Consider the following 20,825-nt stretch of genomic DNA (forward strand, 5'->3'; position numbering starts at 1 on the left):
AAGGGAATTTGGCAATTCTCGATTTTCCATACGGCGTTTTTCATTATCCCGGCAGTGTAGGGTTGGGGTCGGGAGAGGGAGGGGTCGTCGGGAAGCTTGAATCCCTCCGATGGTTCTGCAAAACTTCGGCAGGGCGATGCGTTTCGGGTCCTATTTTTTCCGTAGATTAGCGCGGTCGGTTTAATCAAGACAAATTGGCACGCAAGGTTCTCATCGTGATTTTTCCCACCTTTTCCCGTCCGGCGCTCCCTCTCGTCCCTGCCGCAGGGATAGCATTCCGTATCAGGGACGACGGAAGGAAAAAAACTCGGGCCAATTTATTTATTTCGCTCGGCAAAAACGTGATCCCGAGGTGTCGGATCAAAACGTTGGCGCCCGGAATTGGATTCGACCGAGAGAACTATTTATTCTTGTTGCTCCGGGTGAAAATCGGTTTTACCTGATCGCGCTTACTTCAATCCTCCCGTGATAAGGGCAAATGCCGTATGGGCGTTCGGATTTTGCCAAATTTGTATCTAATATGTTTTTATTTTCCGGAAACTTTGATACGTTTCTTTTTCGCAGGAACAGCATTTCAATGAAGAGGATAAACATTTTTTCTCTCCCGTGCAATCAGTTAGTGCTTAGAACCGGATATATTCCTCTTCAAAGCACCAACTTTTTGCTCGGGAGAGAAAGTATTTCTCTCGAGAACAACTTTTCAATGCAGAGGAGAGAAATTTTTTCGCTCCCGTGCAACTAATTATACTACTCCGGAACGGATACATTCCTCTCATAAGCACCAACTTTTTGCTAGGAGAAGAAAACATTTCTGTAGGAAACAACTTTTCAATGCAAAGAAGAACATTTTTTTCTCTCCTGAGCAAGTGGTTAGTGCTTAGGAACGGATACATCCCTCTCCATACACCATGTTTTACCTCGATAGAGAAAAAATTTCTCTCGCGAACAACTTTTCAATGCAGAGGAGAGAAATTGTTTCGCTCCCGTGCAACTAATTAGTGCTTTAGAACGGATATATTCCTCTCCAAAGCAACAATTTATTTGCTCGGGAGGGAAACAATTCCTCTCGGGAACAACTTTTCAATGCAAAGGAGAGACATTTTTTCTCTCCAGTGCAACTAGTTAGTGCCTAGAAACGGATACATTCCTCTCCAAAGCACCAATTTCTTGATAGAAAGAGAAAAAATTTCACTCGGAAACAACTTTTCAATGCAAAAGAGGGACATTTTTTCTCTTTTTAACATACCGCTACCAGGCGGTGCTGCCGGCCAGGACGCTTTGAGTCGTCACGAGCTCATTTTCAGTTGTAAAAACGAGAAAAATAAGTAAAAAGTTCAGTGGTAACCTGATTTTTTGCGCTTTTGACGCAATCCATTCTTTAATTCTCTCTTCTCCTCGCAAATTACCCAGGCATTTTTTCGTTATAGGGCGTACAAGGCAGCAGTATAAGCGGGCGTATAAGCAGTGCTGCTAATATTGTGTATTTTATTATAGCGTTTGCGACCGATGAATTTCATCCGCAGTCGACCTTACTTCCTTGCAATAATAAGAAAAAACTCGGAGCAGATTCAGGAAAAAATTCATAGCATAACTGTTGGATAAGTATTACTCACAACTAGAAAAGAACGCCGCACAATCTTAGCAGCGTTGGAATTCTACGCCCTTTTAATGGAAAGCGCCTCAAATATTTCCTCTAATCATTCGATGAAATAGCTTAAAGAAGCAGCACGGAGTCTCTAAAATAGATTGTCCTCTCGCGTTCGGGAAATCGATTTATGACTTATGGGTCTGAACACAGTCTGAAACATATTCAATGTTGCATTCCCTCCGAACAGATATTACGAAGCTCGATAACGTCCGCTAACACCCACTTACCCGAACGCACGAACGGTATCTTTCATGAGCACCGTCCAGAAAATTGTTTATGCAAAAAGCCATGCATGCGAGTGCAGCGCGGCGCATGTAGCGGAAGCTCAGGCGCCGAGCTTCGATTGTCTTCCCGCCTCGATACGGGCAATATATTTCCCGATATTATAAACTGACGTATATTGTACTCGTTCATGAATCGCGTGCCCGGGGTTGCCGGACCGGGCAGAAGATCCGGATTAAAAATTCCGGGTTCGGAGCGGGATCCGGAAATCTGGCGGACGGTCGCATCCGGAGGAATTCGCGGCGAAACTCGCCTCACCGACAACGCGCCAGTATTTCATTCACGGTCATAACGTCTAAATCTTCGCGCTCTCAGTAGCTCTGCCCTACTAAGGAAGAACACCGTATCAGCCTTCAGACGCTGCCAAGTTTCCTTGAATAAAAATCGAATTTATTGGGAAAATAGTGAATAATTTCCCCCGAAATTTTCAGACGATTTTACACGCAATTTAATCCAAAATATCCGAAAATTTCAAGGAAATATATGCATGAATGTCGTTAATTTTACATGTTTTATGAGGGGAAATTTGGCAACGCTCGAATGTTCGTACGGCGTTTTTCCCCAGCGCGGGAGAGCTGCGCGCCCTCTGAGCGAAATTGAGTTTCGTATTAATATATATAACGTCGCGCGCGTCGTAGATTAGAGAACCTTATGTTCGACTCATGTCAGGGACTATTATCGCGCTTTGCATTAGACGCATTATGCATGCTTATGCCCTGTTTTAATGGGAAAAGTTTTGGGCTCTCCCAAGTGTCGAAGCTAGATCCCTGCTCTGCTCCTCGGCGGTGCTGCACCAATTTTTCGGGTTTATGGCTCCGGCTTCCGAGAACATCGGTTCTCCGGTCCGGAAGTCGGGAGAGAGGCATCTCTCGAGTCTTTGGCACGCCCCTCAATGCATGCTCTCAGAATAATGCACTGAATACGAATGAATAATACCGTGCGTGTGACCGAGTTGACTCTTCTTCGAAACTGTAACATAGGAAATTAGTACTTCAGCTGGGGGGTACGCCCTCTGACCCCCTCGCGGTCCAACCTCCTAGAGCGCCTCGCACTGAAAAAACAATTTCGGTGTATTTACTAAGAAAAGGGTAAAATTACCAAGAATTCAGGGTTCTATTTGATCCCAGTTTTTTCTTGGAAAAATTACCGTGTATGGAATAGGTAATTTTACCGAGAAATCTCGGTAAAATTATTTAACTTTCTCGGTAATTTTACTGGACCTTGGTAAAAACGCCAATATTTTTTATCGACTGTGGTAGAATTACCGAGATAAAATGGCAAAGTTACCGGGAATTGATTAGCAATAAAAGTGGTACTCATACCTGAAAAAACCAGTAAAAATACCGGTTTTTAGGTAAGCTTACCAGTCTGTCTTGGTAAAATTACCAATGATCGGTAAAAAAAGTGAGATGGTAAAGGTACCAACGGACCTTGGTAAAAACGCCGAGAATTTTTTTTCAGTGTACTTCAACTAGGGGGTACGCCCTCTGACCCCCTCGCGGTCCAACCTCCTAAAGTGCTTTACGCCTCATCCTTTTCGCGTTACTCCTATGGTTGTTTGATATCACTTTGATTATGGTGCTTATTCTGTGCGCCGCGGATTAATTTGACCGCGCTCAGCAGAAAGGAACCAAGCCACATCAGCTAATGCCAAATTTAATTGTGCAGTTTAATTGTTCATGTGAAAACGGTCATGTGGTCATTTCTTTAACGTATATACGCTAGGGCATCTTTTCAACTTTTAAAGGATCATGCGGTGGTGTTCTTCAGCATGGCCGTGTTAGTGTGTTAAATTATGCATGAACACTGCCGTAACAGCAAAGAGAGCCGTAACTCTCATCTCCTTTGGATGAAAGCATCGAAATAGCTAAAGCAGCAAAATGCGTCTTAAGTGTATGAAAACGAGACACATAAGAAATCCTAATTCTGAGACCAGCGCAACTGACCCATTTAACAGAGAACGGTAGGTTTTTTCCATAAAAGTTTCCGCTCAAACGCCATTTAAGCCCATTTTCTCAAAACTTAATCAATTCATTCAAGACTCTAATCGCTATCACGGCAGAACAGCCTACCAGTGGTAGGCTACCACACTCGAATCAGTAATAAAACCGATAGCTCCGCACTGCCCTGCCGAGGAAAAACGTCGTATGAGCCTTCACACGTTGCCGTACTTCCTTCGACAAAAAAAATTACTGGGAAAATTTTTGATATTTTTCTTTGATTTGTTTTAGAGACAATGTTGTTCGCAATGGAGAATTTGCACACAACAATTTTATTGCTTCATCTGAGAGTGCTTAAAAAGCTGAGTTCGCAGTATTTTTCAAAATTTTATCCTGAAATGGGAAATCGGAGAAAAAACGATTTAAAGGTGAGAAAATGAGCCGCCTTGTGTCGTCATCTGGCGGTATTTTCCATTTAAACAAATGTATTTTCGGAAATTAGGTTATTCCGTCATATTTTCTCCGATAAGTTTTCAAAATAGAAACCAAGGATATCTTCCTGCTCAGTTTTCGTAACAGTTTCATTCTAAACATGGAATTTACAAAATTTCAGACACCTGCAAATTAAACATCATCGTGCGGTTAACAGCTAAGAATAATGAATAGGTAAAGGATAAGTAAGTATTAGTGTTAAGTATTTACTTTAAGGTTATGCACTTATACATTTATTCATTTCTGCCTGCTGCACGTCTTAGCTTAAAAATGTAGTTGTTTGGTAGTTAGTGCTTGTTTTTTGTTTTTTGTTTCATGCTTGTACATAGTTCTGCTCCCTGAAGATGACCGAGTGGGGTCGAAAAGCTTCGGCAATTTCTTAATTGAATAAACTGATCACAGCTAATGGCTATTCTTCTCCTTTACCTGCAAATTCTCCATTTAATCTAAGATACTTGAAAATTTGAAGAAAAAATCTGCATAATTCTCTCCAAATCCATATTATATTTCATCCGGGAAAATTCTGCAACTCTTGACTGTTAAAACGGCGTTCTTCCACACCACGACAGCGCACCGAAGTCAACGTGTTTACGCGAGGGGTTGATTATCGCGGCGAGGATCTCGTTAGGGGCGCGACCGGGTATGATTCAGAAGGTAGCAGACCGAGGAGGAAGATAAAGCGCCCGCCCCTCGGAGGTTTCCCGGCGAAGCCACAAGTGAAAGCGACGACTCCCTCACTCAATGGGCCGCTTGTCGCCGTCGCGATGGGAAAAGTCTTCGGGAAGTCGTGAAAAGAAAATTCCACCCCCGCAACGACGGAGTCTTTACGAGCGGCGGTGACGGAAGTCATGCGATCGGAGGGGCGGGAGCCCCAGTCAGTGGCGTGGCGTGCTTTGCGATATATCGATTGATGCCATTTAAATCTGCGGAAGAGGATCGATTATCAAGGTGTTCGTTGCGAACACCTTGATAATCGATTCTTTACTACAGCTTCAAATGGAGAGTTATCGATAATCGATCCTTTGGTCTCGGTCCCTCTCACGTGGATCGTGGATTCCTCTCGTTGTGACTCAGCGGGGCTTGCGTGACAGACAGACGTGAGTTGTTAAAAACGAGTCGAACCTTGACTTTGGGTCGTTTCCGGAATTACGCACACCTGCGGCCCCCTCGACCGGCTCTCATGACTCATAAGCTACCGCGGGAGCATTTGAAATATTTTATTTGAGACCAGACTAAGGTCCCTTTATAAGGACAGTAGTGATACATGCAGTAACAAAAAGGAACCGCGTTTGTGCTAATGTGGGAAGTAGAACATTAATTGAACATGACATGACATGGTTCCATTGGCCAAATTTTTGGGTTGAATATTTTGCACCTTATTAAAACTTAGGCGTAAAGTGCTAGGGTCGCGTATCTTCATTGGATTAGAGATATATCTCTAGAACTATAGACTTTAGTCTAATGTTCTAGCCACTCTTAAGTCGCAACTTCAAAGTGATATATGGAGAGAAACAAGAGTTCACTAGTTCAGCTGGACCCTTTCTTCGTCCCAAGAGTAAACTACGGTTTCGGACGATTAAACTAAAAATTTGGTCAACCAACCGAGTCCTTCCGCTTAATCTGAACTAAAAAAAGGTAACCTAAGATAAATCAAAATAACTGTAAAAACGGAAACGTTTATCTGCGTAGATAAGTACCTACATTTTCATCTTACTAACTTTTTCAAGCCCAGAAGCGGGGCCACGCAGCGACCAGAGGGGCACGGCACCTTCCATTAACCTATCAAAACACGATTATTTGACCAACGTACAACTGGCTGCATCAATACTGCCACGCTAAGGAAGACTACCGTATGAACATTCGAGAGTTGCCAAATTTTCACTGATAATATATCATTTTTGGAGAAAGATAAGCTAATTTTTTCTTTAAATTGTCAAATATTTTGGATCGTGCCACTTTGTATCTAATACGTGTTTATTTTCCGGGAAACCTTATACGTTTCTTTTTCGCAGATATTTGAAAAATGTGCTGGCATTTTAATCAGTAGCGTGGCATGCTTTGCAAACCTAAATCAAATTGCGATCAAAATTTTCGAAAAAATTTGAAGAAAAATATCCAAAATTTTCCAGGTAAATTCGTTCTTCGTCGAAGGAAAAACGGCTTATACGATGTTCTTCCTTATCACGACAGAATAGTGACTACGGATCATCCCAGCTAAATTTTTCCCTCACCCGACGGTAGGTATTCAAAGAGGACGTTAACATTAGTACAGCGGTGCAACTGCCACAGTTGGACGTACTTATGCTAAAAGGAACTATGTACATATCGTTTGCATGTAATATAGTTCCTTTTAGTATATAAATACGTCCAGGTATTCAAAGAGGACGTTAACATTGGTCCAGCGGTACAACTGCCACAATTGGACGAATTTATGCTGAAAGGACCTATGTGCATAGGGTTTGCATGTAACATGGTTCCTTTTAGCGTAAATACGTCCAATTTCGAAACCCGAACATGCCCTTCCGGCTGGAGCGGGCGGCGGATTAAAAACGCGGCGAGCGGGCGTTTACGTGACGTCACGGCCGGCTCCGGTAGGTAAAACGACACGGCTATTTACCCACCGGCAGGAGCTAAATGGATTATTCCGGTGAATTATAAATACTAACATTTCCCGTTTTACATGCACCCCCGCCCCCCGCCCCCGCCCCCCGCGCGGCCTCGGCTAAAACGAAGCCTTTCGCGGAAACTTCCAGGCGATACATCATTTATGAGCGGTCCCTTTTCCGCGTCGGCGCTTCGCAAATAATTCGCTCGTCGCGCCGACTGCTAAGGAAAAACGCCGTATAAACCTTCAGGTGGTGCCAAATTTCCATTAATAAGGCACGAATTTCCTGTTGAAATTATGAATATTTTCTCTCCAATTTTTCAGATAATTTTCTTCGCAGTTTCGCCTGTAATTCCTGAAAATTTTAAGGAGAAAAATTCAGATCTTCCCTCAAAAACAAACATTTTAGCGAAATAATTTTGGCAACTCTCGAATGTTCATACGACGTTTTCATTTGCACGACAGTACTGTTGTGCTAAGGGAAAATACCGTATGGACGTTCGAGAGTTGCCGAATTTCCCCGGATAAAACATGCATATTTGAGGAAAGTCATTCGTATTTTTCCTTGATATATTCAGATTTTTTATGTGAAATTGCGAAGAAAATTATCTGGAAAAATTGAACAAAATTGTTGACAATTTTCCCAGTAAATTCGTGTTTTAATGAAGGAAATATGGCAACCTTTGAATACTCATTCGACGTTCTTCCTCAGCAGGGCGGTGCAGTTCACCCTTCCGTGGATTTTGCCGAATTTCGCGACAAATCTGTCTACTGCAAGTAGGCACACGTAAGATTCTAGGAACGTCCCGTCATGCGAACTGGTGCGAAATTCCGCACAATGCTCGCATGTTATTCCACGAAATCATCCCGCGAATTTCCGTAATATTCTGCGGTAACGTTGGCTAGGTTCAGAAAACTGCCATGATGAGGCATCATAACGTTCATTATCATCTTGATGCGTTGATGGTGAGGATCTACGCAAATATCTGTTTATTTAAAACCAGAACGACGAGGAATTTAGACAGCGTTTTTACGCAGGTATTGGAGATCATTATGATTATACCTAACTCATGGTATGTCGTCATCAGTCACCACTGCGCACTCTTCCATTGTCATCTCGGAATAAAATGGAGCGACCAATACTGATTTAATTCATTGCTAATTGATATAATAATACGAGGTCTCCGTGAAACCACGGCATGCACTCAGGTGGAGGTGACAACTGGAAATGCAAAAGCTTAGCTAATTTTAAACTCAGGAATTAAGCGGTCATTGGACTGTGCCTGTCATTCACTATTAAAATAAGCTCAAAATACGGTCCCGAGTGATTTTCGTGGCATTCATTGAAATGATAATCTACTGATACTGTGATTAAACTGATTGCAAGTGACTAAACTGCTGAATGCAACTTGCTGCTCCCATGTCGCTCTCATTGCCTATCTTGATTTTGAAGGCGGAATGGTCAGGATACATTCCCTATGATAAGAAAATTTGCTTTATCATGCACTGAGAGCAACGCTGCCCTCTGTTAATTTCGGTTCGTTTTTGATACGGCCGACGACTTTGATGCTAATTGCGTTTGTTTTTCCCGCCCAATTATCCAATTAAAATCCCAGAGGCTCATTATGTGGAAGGGCGTCGCTGTGTGTATAAAGTGTTCGTTGGAGGTCAAAAACCTACCCGAAATCAAGCGTTTGAGACCTCGTAGACTGAATCTCATCACCCATCGCCACGTGTTTTTTCAGAGTGAACTTTATTTACCTCTACACATGCACGGACAAAAAATTGCTGAAGTAACTTCCGGGATGTTAAGAATCTGCGCGACAACTCTTGAATGTTGTCATCGACACTGGCTGTTAAACTAACTTCCTGGCTACGTTGAATTAACAACTGTAGCGTTCATATCAACATTCAAGAGTTGTCACGCAGATTTTTGACATTTTTTGTTTCTTCAGCAATTTTTTTTTCCGTGTGGCATTGGTGGAAACTTCAACGAGGATTTTATGCTTGCAAGTGCTGAATGAAGGAATGGTACTCACTTTTTTCATCGACAAATATCGGGGTCCAGGAAACTTGAGACCAGTGCGGTTTCACCAGCAGGGCAAAGAGGAACCCCAAAGTGAGGGATCCCATACGGCTTTCCAGTAGCTCCGCACACGTAACACCAGAAACTCACTTCGCGAACCGAATCCCTCCCACGCAACACATCCCGACCTGTTTTTTGCGCATCCAACTCTCGCGATTTTCGATCATCGACGGCGAATCAAGCGGAAACGCAATCGCAAAAAACAATCACCCTCAAAACTTGCTTGGCATTTGGATACCAGGCCCGAATATCACTTCTTTTTTAGCTCCAAGTTCAGTTTATTGCCTGAATGCTGCTGCAATAGACGATTTAGACGAATAGTGTGGCGCGTAGGTTTCGCAGATACTGGCAAGAAATGAAGAAATTGGTGTAGCACTGTATATGAAGAGATGTGACTTCATAATCCATGAGCCCCTGAAACATAGAAGAAAAAAAATCGATTAGAAAGTGTCGTTGAAAATGACGCGAATCTGATTTCGGAGGCAAATGACACTATAGTTCGTGATTCAGAGTTTCACCAATGTCGATTTATTCATTATTTTAAGATAGGTTTACCATGAAAATAAAAAGAATAAAAAAATTGAATTTATAGTCACTCGCAAGCAACAAACATATGAAATTGTTCAGGACTCAGAAATACATTTCAGTAAGTTGGACTTTTTTTTTAGCCAACTTGCTTTAAAGATTGTATTGAGATTTTCAGCTTTATGCTGATTTTTAACGCACCTTAGCTAAAAAGTTCCAACTTTTATTTTTGTGGTCGACTAAAAAAAATTCCAACTCACTGTCTTACGACTCGTGCGTCAACCACAATCAGTTTAAAATAAATTTCAACAATTCTCGTGAAAATCGCAAATTGAATTGATTTGAGACACCAAGTAAAGGAGTTTCAGAATTGATTAATCAATCCAATCAAATCATCTCACAATTTACTGACATAATGGTTTCAGAATTATATAAATAAAAAGCACAAGGTATAGACCCATTCTCTGCGTGCGAGAGGCTCATGTAAACTGTACTACACTGCCGTGCTAAGGAAAAACGCCGTATGAACATTCGAGAGTTGCCAAATTTTCCTTGATAAAACATGCATTTTTGACGAAATTCATGCATATTTTTTTTTTTTTTTTGAAATTTTCAGATATTTTAGATTAAATTGCGTACAAAATTGTCTGAAAATTTTTGAAACAAATATTCATCATTTTCCCAGTAAATTCAGTTTTTATCGAAGGAAACTTGGCAACGTCTAAAGGCTCACACGGCGTTCTTCCTTAGCACGGCAGTTCAGCTTACGTAGCAAAATTCCACCTTTAGATTCAGCATTCGAGTGAAAGGCACGCGGTGGGAATTATGAAGGACTTACGCGAATCGGCTGAAGTAACGAGCAGGGAGGTGTAATGGGTGGAAGTGAGGTGGGGGTGAAGGGTCGAGGTGCTTTGGGGGTGGGTCGAGTGGAAGGGGTGAGTTCCCGAGGAAACTTGTTCGCGAAGACGATCATTTATTTTTCCGCGGATCATTTTCCGCGAGGGACAATTGATTGTTGAAACCCGAAAGGCGCTATTGCTCCTTGTTTATTTATGTTTATCGCTACCACCCTTCGTCGAGGATATAAGTCTTAGTTATAGACTATTATAGCCTTTTGATGGTCTTTCAGATCTCTTCGTTTAGTTTCCTCCGTATTCATCGCACATAATTCTCGCGCCGCTGCGAGAATTTTGGTACGATGACCCAATCCATGGCGTAATACGTGCACTGGAAAAAAAAAACGCATAGGATCTAGAATCCAGACTCTTGAAAACATTGACAAGAAAAAGGACTCTTGATTCAATCAGATTTAAGCTTAAATCAAAAGGAAATCCGCTCAAATTAAGAGGCTTGGTTCTTGATTTAAGCTGAAATCTGATTGAATCAAGAGTATTTTTTCTTGTCGATGTTTTTAAGAGTCTGGACTCTAGATCCAATGTGTTTTTTTTTTTTCCAGTGCAGTGTGTCGTCGGCATTGGATTGCATTTTGCAAAAAGGAACCAATGAACCAGCACTCCAATGTTGCTAGGATTGTACAACATACATTCTGTGCAATAATATTACTGTATTATTCATAAAAATCCGTAGGTAATTTTCGTCTTGAATTCATAGTTTATTGAGAGTACAGATAAAACATGTATATGTCGAAGGCAAATAGTCAAATCAGGCATTTGGTTAAATGCCTAGGCAAATAGTCAAATATCTTTACCTAGACTAAAATTCTGATTATTTTACAAACTGTAGACCAAATACTGTTCTGATCATGTGGGAAGTAATTCTCTGTAGAAAGCTTCATACAATGATAAATAAGTTGTTCCTAGTCCTTGATTGCACATTTATCCCAAAATACACAGCATTTAAGAAAATAAACATATTTCACAATTCGGACAGCTGGAGAAATGTGCGGAGCTTTAAACGGGCAATGCAATAACAGTCTGTGATTTTATGGATTTTTACTCTTTAAATATTGGAAATTCGAGGGGTCTCTGGGAAAATATAGGAAACCTCGCATAACCTCTGAAAATTTGACTACCTGCCTAGGCATTTGATATTATGCCTGATTTGACTGTTTGCCTTCGACATATAGATGCTCTGTTTATATTTGCAGCGTAAAGCAAGCTGCACAATCTTAGTGACATTGGAATGATCCTTGTTTCTTTTTGCAAAATGCAATCCAATTTTGAAAAGGAGGTGTTGAAAGTTTAAGTTTCCACCTGTTGCCAAGAGGCCAGTAGAGGATCTCTTCGTTTCTGCTCAAAGCTTACAGTGGCGTGGCGTGCTTTGCGATATATCGATTGACGTGTCATTTAAACCTATGGAAAAGGATCGATTAACAGGGTGTTCGCAGCGAACAGCTCAATGATCGACTCTTTACCACGGATTCAATGAGGAAATATCGATAATCGATCATTCAAGCCACGCCGCTGAAAGCTTATTCGCAGTTTCTATAAGGAATGACTCCATCGCAATAAAAGTATTCACGGTGAAGTCGTTTCTTGAATTGGCGCGGAGTGGTTAGAGATCTTGCGTTAACTGGTTGAAACCGTTGCGATGTTGGGAGCGGTGAAACGGTCATTGGAGAATGGACTGAGAACACGGAGATCGGTTGTATACTTGACAGAGCATGTTAGAGGCTCTTGAACGCTCGAGCCCGGGCGTAATCCAATCACGCCTCTGCTTGTCGCCGGAGACTCCAATCAATCGTAGAGACCATTAGCGAAAATCGATCTCCGAGGAAAGCATGTCTAATTGTCGCGTGGAATTAGCAAATAGTGTTCTGTTCTTGTCGCAGTTGAGTGGTCAAAATTGGAGTGATGTATGAGAAGGACTCTCGCTCCCGGCGAAGTAAGCGCTCTCTCGGTGCTCCGAAATTTAGGAAAATGGAGATGTTGCATGTGTGAGGAATTTGCGGTTTGACTGTTGATTCTTATGTAAAAGTTCGTGAGAAACACGATGGTGCCACTGGTTTTCTCTGAAATCAACTCCCAAGCTCGAAAGAAGCTCTCGGGTTGAGGCTAAAATGGAGGGGATATCCCACGCTATCCTGAGAGTCCACATCTACATCAAGACAAACTCTCCATGTAAAGATAGGGAGCAAATACATTAGCAGGGTTGCCACTTTATTTGGGGAGCCAGTTTTGGAGTGATCCAAAACTGAAAACACGGCAGACCTGCTAAAGTATTTACTCCCTATCTTTGCATGGACAGTTTGTTTTGATGTAGACGTGGACTCTCAGGGTAGGGTGGGATATCCCCTCCATTTTAGCCTCAACTTGAGAGCTTTTTTTGAGCTTGGGAGTTGATTTCAGAGAAAACCAGTGGCACCATCGTGTTTCTCACGAACTTTTACATCTGAATCAATAGTCAAATCGCAAATTCCTCACACATGCAACATCTCCATTGATAACAGGGACAATCTGAGGACAAGGCCCATAAGTGCAGTTTTTGAAAAAATTGAGTCATTATTGATTTCCAGGTAACTAGTCTTAATGCATGTTCTATGAAAAATTCTCTCCCGAATTTCAACTTCTAAGCATCTTTCTCTCCGCTCTAATTATCCATGTAATTTCGAAACTTCGAAAACGTATTTCTCAAGATAGCAAAAGCTGCACTTATGCGCCTTGACCTCCTAGCTCCTCATCTGAAGCAGCTGGACGCAATAAATTTTTGAAAGCCTTAGCTCCCAATTTTGATTAATATAATCGTGTGAGCCAAAGTTTAGTTCGGAGGTCAACTCTATTATCCGGCCTAATGATGATTGATGGGCAACTTGTTGAGGAAATACAGCGAGTAGCAATGACTGATGAATGTCGGTGCAAATACCTTGCCGCTGCAAGGTTCGTTAAACCAACTGCACGACTCTTTGTTCAGCATTTATCTTCAGACGAATCGAAATGTTCACTTCCGAATGACACTTTCACACTACAGGAAAGAATTCAGTATTAGGTCTTTGAACTATTCTGTCTTTGAAAGAGACCCTACATGAAAAAAGGAGATACATTTTTTTAAGATTTTTAAATAATTTATTCGTTCGCCAATATGCCTTTTCGGTAGTGTTGTAGAGTAATTAATAGCTGCGCTTACTAAAAAAAAGGGTCTTATAACTTGTATTATGATGTTACACATCAGGCGTAGACTTCGGTAATGGCTAAGTTTCAGAAGGAGAGAAAATCTCACTGTCCATATAGGAGACTCCCTAAAATTTTCACTCCAGGAAATTGAGCTTCTCACTTAAAGAATTCAACTTCCTATTCAAGTGACTAAAGTTTTTGAGAGCCGTCCTAAGACCGAAAAGCACACTGAAAAAAATACTTCTTTTCACAGGGCTGCTGCATTTCTTTTGTAACAGTCACAGAAGCTTCGGTTATGAGGACAGAGTACTCTGTCCCCACGACCGAAGTTCTGTTCTCACAACAGAAAAATTCTGTTAGTATAACAAAAAAACTGCAGGAACCCTGTGAACAGAAGGTTCTGTCGTCAGCACCATCTATTTTTTCTGTGTACGGTTACTCAAGGCAAAGTTAAGTTTACAGCGCATGACCGGAAATTTTGGGGTCATGCCAATCAATTCCTGTTACTGATAATTTTCCTGACTTGATATCCAGTAAATGCGGACAGCGAAACATCTCTAGACGCCTCTAATAATTCAGTTGCTCAATGTAAGAATTTTTTCAAAAACCCTCAAAGGTTCACTCAAGGTAAAAGCACATTCGAAGCGTAATCCGTACCCGGTCTCTCATGCAAGGTCGTTAAAATTAGGTCCGCATATGAGAGAACCCTTCCGCGAGTCGCATATTAAAAGATTACCCGAAAACCCCGGAAGAAGCAAGCCTCATTGCAGCTATGCTCGGGGTTTGCTCGGGTCGGACTCGAAGGCGCGGCATGGTCATGGGCTCCGCCGCGAATACTCGGTTTTTTTGTCCGCGCACCGTTGCCAAATCTCGCGAATTCTGAGTCTCTCCAGGTCGGAGGAAACGTATTAGACCGCGGAGCGCGGCGTCACCGTTTGGAGAGCATCGAACTTTTTATTTATTATTCTGGAAATGTTTCCATTTGCATCCTTGCTCTCTTATTCGAGTGAGTGCAGCAGGTTTTACATAAATTTCACGCTGGGCTATTTCCAGTTTCCTGTTTGCCGGGAGCGCTGCGGCGAAAATGGGGCGCGGAGGGCGCCCGCGCAAGAACACAAGCAAGGGTACGGTGCCCCCGGCTCGGCGGGGGGAGGAGGGGGGTGTGCACGAAATGAAGAAAAGCTCGCGGTTCTGTTTTTTTTTTCGTCCGCCGCCCTCGTATGTGCCGGCGCCCGCTCTGAGACCCTTTTCCCAACGTGTGCATACATCGTGGTCGCAATTTTTAGGCCTGAATCGATGAGTGATAGTTTTTGGTCGTGCATACGCTGTTGGTGACGACCATGTTGGTGAAATAGATTGTTCTATTACGGAACCATAATAGGATCAGTATGCTCTAAATATGGTGTGAACAATTTGATCAAAAATACCATTATGAAACCAATGTGCACGGAGAAAAAAACTTCGTGTGCGGGACCCGAAGTTTAGGTCATATGGATCTCTGAAGTTTTCGGATTGAGCCTCTGAACACTTTAGGTCCAGCCGTTGAGGTTCGGATCACACATCTGAAACTTCAGTTCTTACATCTGAAGTACTTCGGTTTTCACATCCGAAAAACTTCGGTTCTCACATCTGAAATACTTTAGATGGACGTATTTCTATCAAACGGAACCAAGCGCCACACGGGGAAGAGGGTAGAGAGGGGCTTGAATTGGCGGCGGAACTGGGCGTCGGACTTATTCCGTCCTATACTCGCAATGCTTTTCCACGGCGCTTAGTTCCGTTTGACAGAACGCGCTATCCGGCATTCTAAATTCCTCAAAAGGAACTCAAATTGGCGCTTAGTTTCGTTTGGCAGAAATACGTCCAGATGTAAGAACTGAAATTTCACATGTGTGATCCGAACCTCGACAGCTAGACCTAAAGTGTTCAGATGCTCAATCCGAAAACTTCAGAGATCCACATGACCTAAACTTCGGGTCCCACGCACGAGGTTTTTTCCTCCTTGTGTCGCCGTGTTGGCTGTAGAAACTCACAGTGTAAAATACAAACGTCGAATAGGACCTCACTCAATGTGACGCAGTTATCATAGAGTTCGACGTTTCGCGAGATTGTTATAAATTGTCACCTACCTGACACGAGGACGTAACTACACTCTGCAATGAACCCTGTCGGCCATACAATTCAATGCTTTCCCGGGCTCATCTCAATGTGTGGTCACGCCCTTATGTCAGCCAAGCGACGAAATGTCCGAAGTTAGCACCCTGGACCCTTTTATATCTCCGTATAGGAGATATAAAACCATTTGTGTACTAAAATCGTCGTTTCCCATACGAAGAAACGTAACTCCACTTCAAAGTTGCAACATTGACTCAAACATAATTCGAATTTTTACAAGAATGTACCCGAAGCAATTTTCGTCCAACATCACTTTGATTTGTGTATGAGATTGGAGCAAAAAATCGGTGGAATTTTCAGCAGGAAATATCCGAGATATTCCACGTGAAAATGTAATATGAGAGGATAAATTTAGCAACGTTTAGATGTAGTTACTTTTTCCCGTGAGAGGAATGACGGAAATCGTCTACTTTAGGGCTAAATACGTCTATCTACCCCGAGATTACACTATTATTGTCTCCTTGGTGGTTTTATCTGCGTCTAGTTTGCGTCCCGGAACTTAGAGCAATTTTTCGGAACGTCGAACTCTGTGCTATATGTTACAATTCCTTATTATGCTTAAGTTTGGACAGATCCTCCCATTTTCTGCTGATCTAAAAACTCAACCGTCAAAACAACATGACTACATGACCGACAAGAAATAGTGATTCTTGTTGCTGAGGCAGATTAGAGTGTTAGTACCTGTAGTTGAAAGAAGAGACGGACTAACAAACCAATAACGAACGGATGCCGAGATACTTATTTTCCTAACAAGAGTAACAAGACGGCGGAGTTAGACTCTACTTAAGAGCGGAGTGCAGAAATACAAGGCGAGAGTAATGATATACAGTCTGATTTGAAGGAAGCTCGCAGAAGGAGGCCAAAGGTGATGTGAAGAAAGAGGGGGGAGGTCGTCGAGGTGAAAAGCACTAACGAAATGTGCACTCATTGCGCGCTGCACCACCGGTTGATCCAATTACACGCAACGCAAACAACAAAAAGGGGTTATGAAGTTTGCCGATTCAAAATAATGAAGGGGCCCGCGAAAGAAGGCGAGACAGCGCGGGTGTGATGAGACATGCACGCTTTGCGACCAGCGATGCCGAATGGTCCTGTTGCAAATGCCAATTATGGGGCAAGAAGAAGGTTATACTTATAGACATCCTGCTGAAAAATTACGATGAGTGCTTGGGAAAAGTCTGAAGTTCACGGCTTCCCTCATAGCGTCGTTTCCCGATAAGGAACGCAACTTCATTCCAAGGATGCAAACTTGACTCGAGCAATTTATTTTTTTACAAGAATGTAGCCGTGGTATTTTTGTTAACACTTTTATCTGATTTTAGTATGAAATTAGAGGGAAAAAAATCAGTGATACTTTCAGTTAGAAAAGCCCGAGATTCTCCTGGTAAAAATGCATACATTAACTTCCAGCCGAAAGAGCTGTACTTCGGTCTTCATTTCGTGTTATTAAAAAAGGCAAGATGCAATATGATAGTTTTTCTGCTTTGATAGCTTTGCGCAAATTCTAAAATTGCCTTCATTCGGCAGTTTCGAGAAAAAATAAGAGAAGAAGATCATGAATGCTTCCTCTCATTAAATTCAATTGATATCCAAAAGATGAAATAGCTCCGTTGTAACTTTCCATTCTAGGACATCTTATTATGACGAGGAAAGGTTTTGGTTCATTTCGGTGTTTATCAAATTGTGGGAGTGACTCATTTGTGGCAAATTACGTTTTTACCAAAGTATACTTTTTGTAGCGGGAATCTCACGATGCGAAATTGTTACGTCAATTTTGAGATGAAATATGAGTTCTAGGGTTTCACAATACATTTACGTCGTTTTTGATAGATTGTTCCAGAAAGAAAAAACTTTGTCTCCAGCCTAAGTAGTTTTTTTCGACGTACCAATGAATTATGTAAATCAGTTTTGGCTGGCCAAACTAGTCTGAATGGTGCAATTTCAATTTGCAATTTGGCAACTGTGTTGACAAACGGTAACGAGAGCAGTTGCCATAAGGAACTTCCTTGACTCTTCCTTGTCTTGGTCATGATTAGACAGGGTTGCTATTTCGTGCTAAGAGGTTGCCTAATTCACCAGATACAAGGTAAAATTAATTATGATGGATAATTTTGAAATATAAGCCCCCTAAGTTTCCTATCATGGGTGATGGGAAACGATTATCTACGCTTAAGTTGAGTGAATTTGAACAATTTAAGACATTCCCTCAGTATATCAGCTTGCCACAGTTTTTAAAACGCTTGTTAAGGAAATCTGAGGTCAGGTGAGGAAAACTGAATAAATGGTTTGAGGATATACAACAAAGTGACATTTTTGACCTAAATATCTGCGGCTTGTTACTGGGATTGTAAAAATCGTGACATCCTCAATATTTTAACTTGAGGGAGTTCCCCTATTCCATTACAAGTATTGATTTTAGGTTCTATTTAGGATTATTCGAGTGTTGGATTTTAGGTTTTAAAAACAGCCATCATGCGAGTATACACCAAGTTTCTGTGTTTGAGGCAAAAACATTTTGTCTCTTACTAACGAGCTCACTTCGGAAACGTAGCAAAACTAGCATGTATACGAGTATGTATAATTTCATACCAAATTCAATGATCAGCCCCTAGCCAGGTTTACCAGGCTCTCGGAGTTATATAGATAGAATAAAATAGAAGAGAACGAAGGAGGGAAGCCGAGATAACTGATAGGTAAGAGAGAAGGGTGATAGGAAGAGGGAGGAAAAGAGGATAAGATAAAAAAGAAAAAAGAGAGAGGTAGGAATTTTTCGGCGGCGGTTGTAACAAGTTTCAGTTGGCAGGAGTCTAGTTGTCTCTTACTAACGAGCTCACTTCGGAAACGTATCAAAACTAGCATGTATACGAGTAGGTATAATTTTATACCAAATTCAATAATCAGCCCCTAGCCAGGTTTACCAGGCTCCCGGAGTAATAAAATAGAACAGAACGAAGGAGGAGAGCCAGGATAGCTGATAGGTAAGATAGAAGGGTGATAGGAGAGAGGGAGGAAAGGAGGATAAGATAAAAAAGAAGAAAGAGTGAGGAAGGAATTTTTCGGCGGCGGTTGTAACAAGTTTCAGTTGGCAGGAGTCTAGGTATGTTACAAATCATCGTGGACAACACGAACGTGAACGTGAACGGAACGGGGTGGAGACAGCAAGCGCTCCACGCTAAGCCCCGCTTGGCCGGCTCCCAACCCCAACGCGGCGCGGGGTCGGGACTTCACGCTGTCGTTTAAAGGAAAAACAACGTATCAACCCGTGGACATTGTCTCATTTCTTCTGATAAAATAGAAATTTCCTTGAAAGCGCGCAAATTTTCCCTTGGCTTTTTTTAAAATTCACTGGAAAAAAAAAGAAACACATATCTAGAGTCCAGACTCATGAAAACATTGACAAGAAAAATGACTCTAGATTCAATCAGATTTAAGCTTAAATCAAAAGGAAATCCGCTCAAATTAAGAGGCTTGGTTCTTGATTTAAGCTTAAATCTGATTGAATCAAGAGTATTTTTTCTTGTCGATGTTTTTAACAGTCTGGACTCTAGATCCAATGTGTTTTTTTTTCCAGTGTTTGTGCAAGGTAGGGTTGTATTCATAGTCGTTCAAATCCTCTTCTTCCGGTGGCCTCATATCATCGCCCCCCCCCCCCCCCCCAAACGAGAGAACCTCCATTCTGAAGTTGTAAAATTATTAACTCAAATATTTAAGTACTATCCTAAAATTGTTCTGTTTTTTGCGTTGTAATTGAATAAACACAGAGAGAAATATCAACGAAAAATTTTGGGTAGTATGGGAAGTAAAACACAAAATAACCCTTGCTTTCGCTTGATAATTTCAAGATAAAATGCCAGCTAGTTTTCTTGAAGAAATGTAGTAAAAAAAACGAGTGGTAAATACCAACGTTGCGATCGGAGGAATTCATTTTCTCAGTCTCTCCAATGTTTTCTGCGCTGAATTCACCGCAAACTGAACCAAAATCAACACAAAATGTTTGTTGGTTTGTGTTTCACTTCCTAAATTAACCATAAGTAACACAAAAACACAAATATTTTTATCAGTGTACCCGAGTTTATGATTTTGATCGATCACAAAGCTCGAGAACATCCGATCGCAACAGATTCAGGTTGGGTTAAGTCAGGTCACGCAACTAAACTAACTCCCCTGCAGACCTGGAAGTATCACTCGAATTGAAGGCGCCCCAGTCGTGAATTTGTGCGCACTATTTCTACAACTTTGATAGCCACTGCGATGATCGCCGTTAATAAGAGGAAAAATCTGTGAGATTCTCAAGGAGATTCCCGACTACTACCCAATACAAACACAACTTACGAACAGAAATTTTGAAATATAGTCACGCTCTGACGAAACGATTTACATTGTCACTATGGCGGATTCAACAAGGCTTTTAGGACGAACGTTGTTGACGAACCCCCTTCAATATATGTATTCAACACTGACACACAAATTCCGGGAGGGGCAAATAATTGAAATTTCTTGCGAAGATCTGTTCCTAGAGTTATTCTGCTAATTTTACTTCAAATTTGTTAAATGTTGTCCGTTTTACGACGTTATATTGAGAACCTCTATAAACTCCCTTGCTGTACACTGTATGAGGGGCGTCCTACAGAAATAAATTTTTTGAGGAACGATTATGAATACGGTCCCATTAATTCTGTCAACTGCAAAATTTCGAGAAAAAATTATTCATAAATCGTCATTTCCTTCCCGAAAGAATGTAACTGCATTCCAATGTTGCCAACTTTCCCCTAGTAAATTGCATTTCTTTCAGGAGAACCTTGGCATTTCTGACTGAAAACTTCTCTGATTTTTCTGTTGATCTCATAGTAAAATCAGATAGAATGTGAGAAAAAGTTGCACAGGTACACTTTTGTAAAAATTGAAATCTTTGAGTCAAGGAAGTGGAGTTACGTCTATTACTGCGGGAATGGAGAATTTGCACATTCAAATTTTATTGCTTCATCTGAGAGTGCCTGATGTG

At 41.6% G+C, this 20,825-nt stretch overlaps 1 protein-coding gene across 1 annotated transcript in view; it reads right to left on the bottom strand.

The window, feature by feature from the left end:
• Positions 1 to 20,825, bottom strand: part of LOC140225303 (uncharacterized) — a gene marked incomplete in the record, with an annotated part of 187,734 nt that overhangs the window by 85,300 nt on the left and 81,609 nt on the right. Inside the window, 1 exon segment of the mRNA XM_072303742.1 lies at positions 9,007 to 9,467. Within this exon segment, the coding sequence (XP_072159843.1) occupies positions 9,007 to 9,100 (94 nt within the window).

The sequence above is a fragment of the Bemisia tabaci genome, chromosome 8 (genome assembly GCF_918797505.1).
Source record: "Bemisia tabaci chromosome 8, PGI_BMITA_v3".
NCBI lineage: Eukaryota > Metazoa > Arthropoda > Insecta > Hemiptera > Aleyrodidae > Bemisia > Bemisia tabaci.